This window comes from Cariama cristata, unplaced genomic scaffold, assembly GCF_000690535.1.
Source record: "Cariama cristata isolate BGI_N322 unplaced genomic scaffold, ASM69053v1 scaffold29644, whole genome shotgun sequence".
Classification (NCBI taxonomy): domain Eukaryota; kingdom Metazoa; phylum Chordata; class Aves; order Cariamiformes; family Cariamidae; genus Cariama; species Cariama cristata.
Genome location: NW_009613947.1, coordinates 318 through 3,926, shown reverse-complemented (window position 1 = coordinate 3,926; position 3,609 = coordinate 318). Strand labels below are relative to the sequence as shown.

General features: G+C 64.4%; 1 protein-coding gene across 1 annotated transcript in view; it reads left to right on the top strand.

The window, feature by feature from the left end:
• The first annotated feature begins 1,557 nt into the window (after positions 1 to 1,557).
• The window catches only part of VSIG8 (V-set and immunoglobulin domain containing 8), a 2,331-nt gene continuing 279 nt past the window's right edge, over positions 1,558 to 3,609 (top strand). Inside the window, exons 1-5 of the mRNA XM_009699229.1 lie at positions 1,558 to 1,755; positions 2,080 to 2,281; positions 2,377 to 2,541; positions 2,815 to 2,937; positions 3,079 to 3,214. Of these exons, the coding sequence (XP_009697531.1) occupies positions 1,558 to 1,755; positions 2,080 to 2,281; positions 2,377 to 2,541; positions 2,815 to 2,937; positions 3,079 to 3,214 (824 nt within the window). The remainder of the gene's footprint in view (positions 1,756 to 2,079; positions 2,282 to 2,376; positions 2,542 to 2,814; positions 2,938 to 3,078; positions 3,215 to 3,609) is intronic.

The following is a 3,609-nucleotide window of genomic DNA, read 5'->3' as shown; positions in this document are numbered from 1 at the left end:
AGCCCCTCCGAGGGACATGGGCATGGAAAGTGGCCATGGCTGGGGCTTCCCAGGGGGCTGAGCAACCCCGGTGTGGCCCCCAGCATCCCTATCCCCAGCTCCTCCAGGCACCACAGAGCATCCCTGTCCCCAACTCCTCCATCCGCTGCTGAGCATCCCTGTCCCCAATTCCTCCATCCGCTGCTGAGCATCCCTGTCTCCAACGCCTCCATCCACTGCTGAGCATCCCTGTCTCCAACTCCTCCATCCACTGCTGAGCATCCCTGTCCCCAACTCCTGCCCTCAGATCCCAGCAGGTTTCTGCCCCTCTCTTCCTCCCCTCTGGCTGTCCCAGCCTCCTCCAGCCGCACTGCTTGTCCCCTCCGCTGTGCTGAGCATGGCCTGGGGTGTGCTGCCCCGTTGGTGCCATGCCGCAATGTCCCCGTGCAGTGAGCCATGGCCTGGAACACCAGCCAGGTCGCCACGCTGTATTTAGGCTTGGTGGGTGCCATGGTCCCCACATGGCTGAAACATCCCCTTGCCCGCTTGCTGAGGTGGGCAGGACCGGAGGAGGGAATCTGCAAGAGCTTAATCCCATGGTGAAACCACACCTTTAAGCTCTTCCAATTGTCCTGGGTTCTGCCTCAAGACCAAAATCCTTTCGGGACCTGCATGGAGCCAAGCTGGCACTTCCATGCAGTCCCGATGCTTGGACTGCTCCTGCAGGGTCCCAGGCAGCCTCAGCCGCGTTCTTCCCACCAGTGCCCACCCCAGGGTACCAGCCACCGGGCACCGCAGGGCCCACGGTCCACCCCAATCCCCGCTTCGCTGCTCCGGGTGCCCCAGGGAGTCCTGTGCTCCCTGCCCGCACTGCCTGCAATGGTCCCCAGCCCAGGTCTGGCTGGATGGGAGCCCATACCATGGTGATGCTTAATTACCAGGTAGGGAGTGGAGCAGGGCAGCATTGCTCACGCACAGCTTGGAGCCACTCAGTCATCCCACAGGCATCCGCCCCACAGGGAGGAGCGCCCCGGCCCAGCATGTAAAAGCAGCCCCGCACAGCCGGCTGCCTTGTCGCCTCGGAGCCTCCTCCGCTCCCGCTCCTCCTCACCGCCCGGCACGGCTGCCGCCTGGCCCCAGCCTGCTCCTGCTCCTAGGTCTCATGCCAGGTAGGAGCTGAAGGACGTCTACACTTGAACCTGCTCCTGCAGCAATACCACTGAGGATGGAGAGGGTCCCTGCCGGGGCACAAGGCACCCCAGGGTGCTGGATGCACCCCCATGGTCAGCAGAGCACCTGCAGCTGGGACTGGTCCTGCCTCGACACCCACCTGTGTTAGCCAGAGCCGGGCAGGTGGCATTGAGCCCACCATGTCCCTTTGTCCCTGATGCAGCTTCACAGGACACAGACGGTGCCAGCCCTGATGGGTTCTCAACTCCACCAGGACACCCGGTCCCTGTGGGTGCTTGACCCTGGCAGTTGGGTTCCTGTTCCCCGCAGGTCGGGTGCTGCAGGACATGGGGTCAGGGTGCATAGGGGCACAGGTATGGGGTGCTCCCCTGCTCCCCGGCTGGTGCGATGGGTGCCGTTCTCTCCCCAGCTCTCCTCCTGGCCGTCAGAATCAACAGCAAGGGCCGAGAGGTGCTGTACCTGGCCAAGGGCGACTCAGTGAAGCTGGGCTGCCCCTACGTCCTTGAACCCGAAGACCACGGTCCCCAGGGCGTGGGCATCGAGTGGATCCAGATCACGCCCGAGCGGACCGGACCGGAGAACGTGGTGAGTGTCACTTGTCCCGGCAGCCGCCATCCTACCGTGCGGGCAAGGCTGGGATGGACCAGATGGAGCCCAGCTGAGCAGGCAGGGACAGGCAGGACAGGCAAGGTCTGGCAGGGCAGGGAAGGACCAGGCAGAGCTTGGAAGGACCAGACAAAGCCCAGCAGAACAGGCAGGACAGGCAAGATCTGGCAGGGCAGGGGAAGGTCCGGGTAGGGCAAGCAGAGCCAGGCAAGCACTGGGCAGTGCATTTCCCTCCTGAGCTGGCAGCACCGGGTCTCCCCACCCGGACCATTTTTTGCCCAGTCTCCCCTCTTGCCCCCTCAGTTCCTGTCCTACCACGACCACCACGTCAACTACGGGACCGGCTCAGGGCTGCAGGACCGAGTGGCCTTCGTGCAGAACGACCCCAGCCAGTACGATGCCTCCATCCGCCTGGCTGACCTGCAGGTCTCCGACACAGGCACCTACCAGTGCCGGGTGAAGAAAAACACTGTGGCCGTGCACGAGGTCATCGTCACTGTGCAAGGTGAGACCCCCCCACACTGCCTCCCATGCTCCCCTCCCGGGTGCCCTGGGGGGTCCCCAGTAGCCCTGGCAGTGACAATGTCCCTCTCCCCACAGAGAAGCCAGCCACCCCGCAGTGTTGGACCGAGGGGGAGCTGGTAGAGGGGGGCAGCATCCTACTGCGATGCTACAGCCGGGGGGGCACCTCCCCACTCTCCTACCAGTGGGCCAAGCTGGCTGATGGCTACGGCGGGGGACACCTGCCCTCCGGCACCATCCAAGGTGGGTGCTGGCAGCACTGCGCCCACCCAGGGCGCTTTCCCGGGGAACTCTGCTGGGTGCAAGGGGTGCTCATGGGTGGGGTGTCCCTGTCTGCGAGCGCACGTGTTGGTGGGTGCCCATGGATGTGTGCACCCAGGTACGTGGGTGTCTGTGTGCATCAGCGTCCCTGTCTGTGTGTGCACCCATGTCCGTCTGCACCCGTGTCCGAGGGTGTGGGTGCCAGCAGAGGTGCAGCGGTGAGGGCTGACGGGGCTGTCTCTCTCCCCGCTCTAGGACGTGCTCCTGGCGACCTGTTGATCCGTAGCCTGTCGGAGGTGCACGCTGGCGTCTACCAGTGCCGCGTCACCAACCGCGTGGGCTACTCCGTGTGCCAGATGAACCTCAGCCTTGCACCAAGTAAGTGCCACCGCAGTAGGGACAGCGTGGGCAGGGTGCTGCCGGGGGCTGGCTCTGCATGCCAGAGTGCCACCGAGGGCATGGTGACCAGTGGGCAGCCGGCAGGGAGGCCGGCGATGACAGGCTGTGCTCCCGTGGCAGGAGGAAGGCAGGCAGGCATCATCGTGGGCTCCATCCTGGGCTCCCTCCTGCTCCTTAGCCTGCTCGGGCTTCTCATCTGGGCGCTGATCTGCCGCTACCGCCGGAAAGAATGCCAGCGAGCCTGCAGCGACTGCAGGTGAGGGGCACGGCACGGGGCCAGCAGGCACCAGTGTACTGATGGTCAGCACTGGCCACTACTTGGGACTGATGGGCACCCACAGGCACCGCTGGGTACCACTGGGGACTGATGGGCACCCATGAGTACTGCTGGGTGCCACCAGGCACTGGTGGCCACCGTGGGTCACCTATGGGTACCACCAGACAATGGTGGGGACTAACAGGCAGCAACAGGCGGCACTGGGTGCTGATAGGTACCACCAGGAACTGCCAGGTACCACCAGACGCCAATGAGCACTGGTGGGTGCCATCAGGTACTGATGGGTGCCAGAGGGCACTGATAGGCACCAACGGGTGCTGATGAGTGCCACCAGGCACTGTTTGGGAGCGATAGAAACCACTGGGGTGCCAATG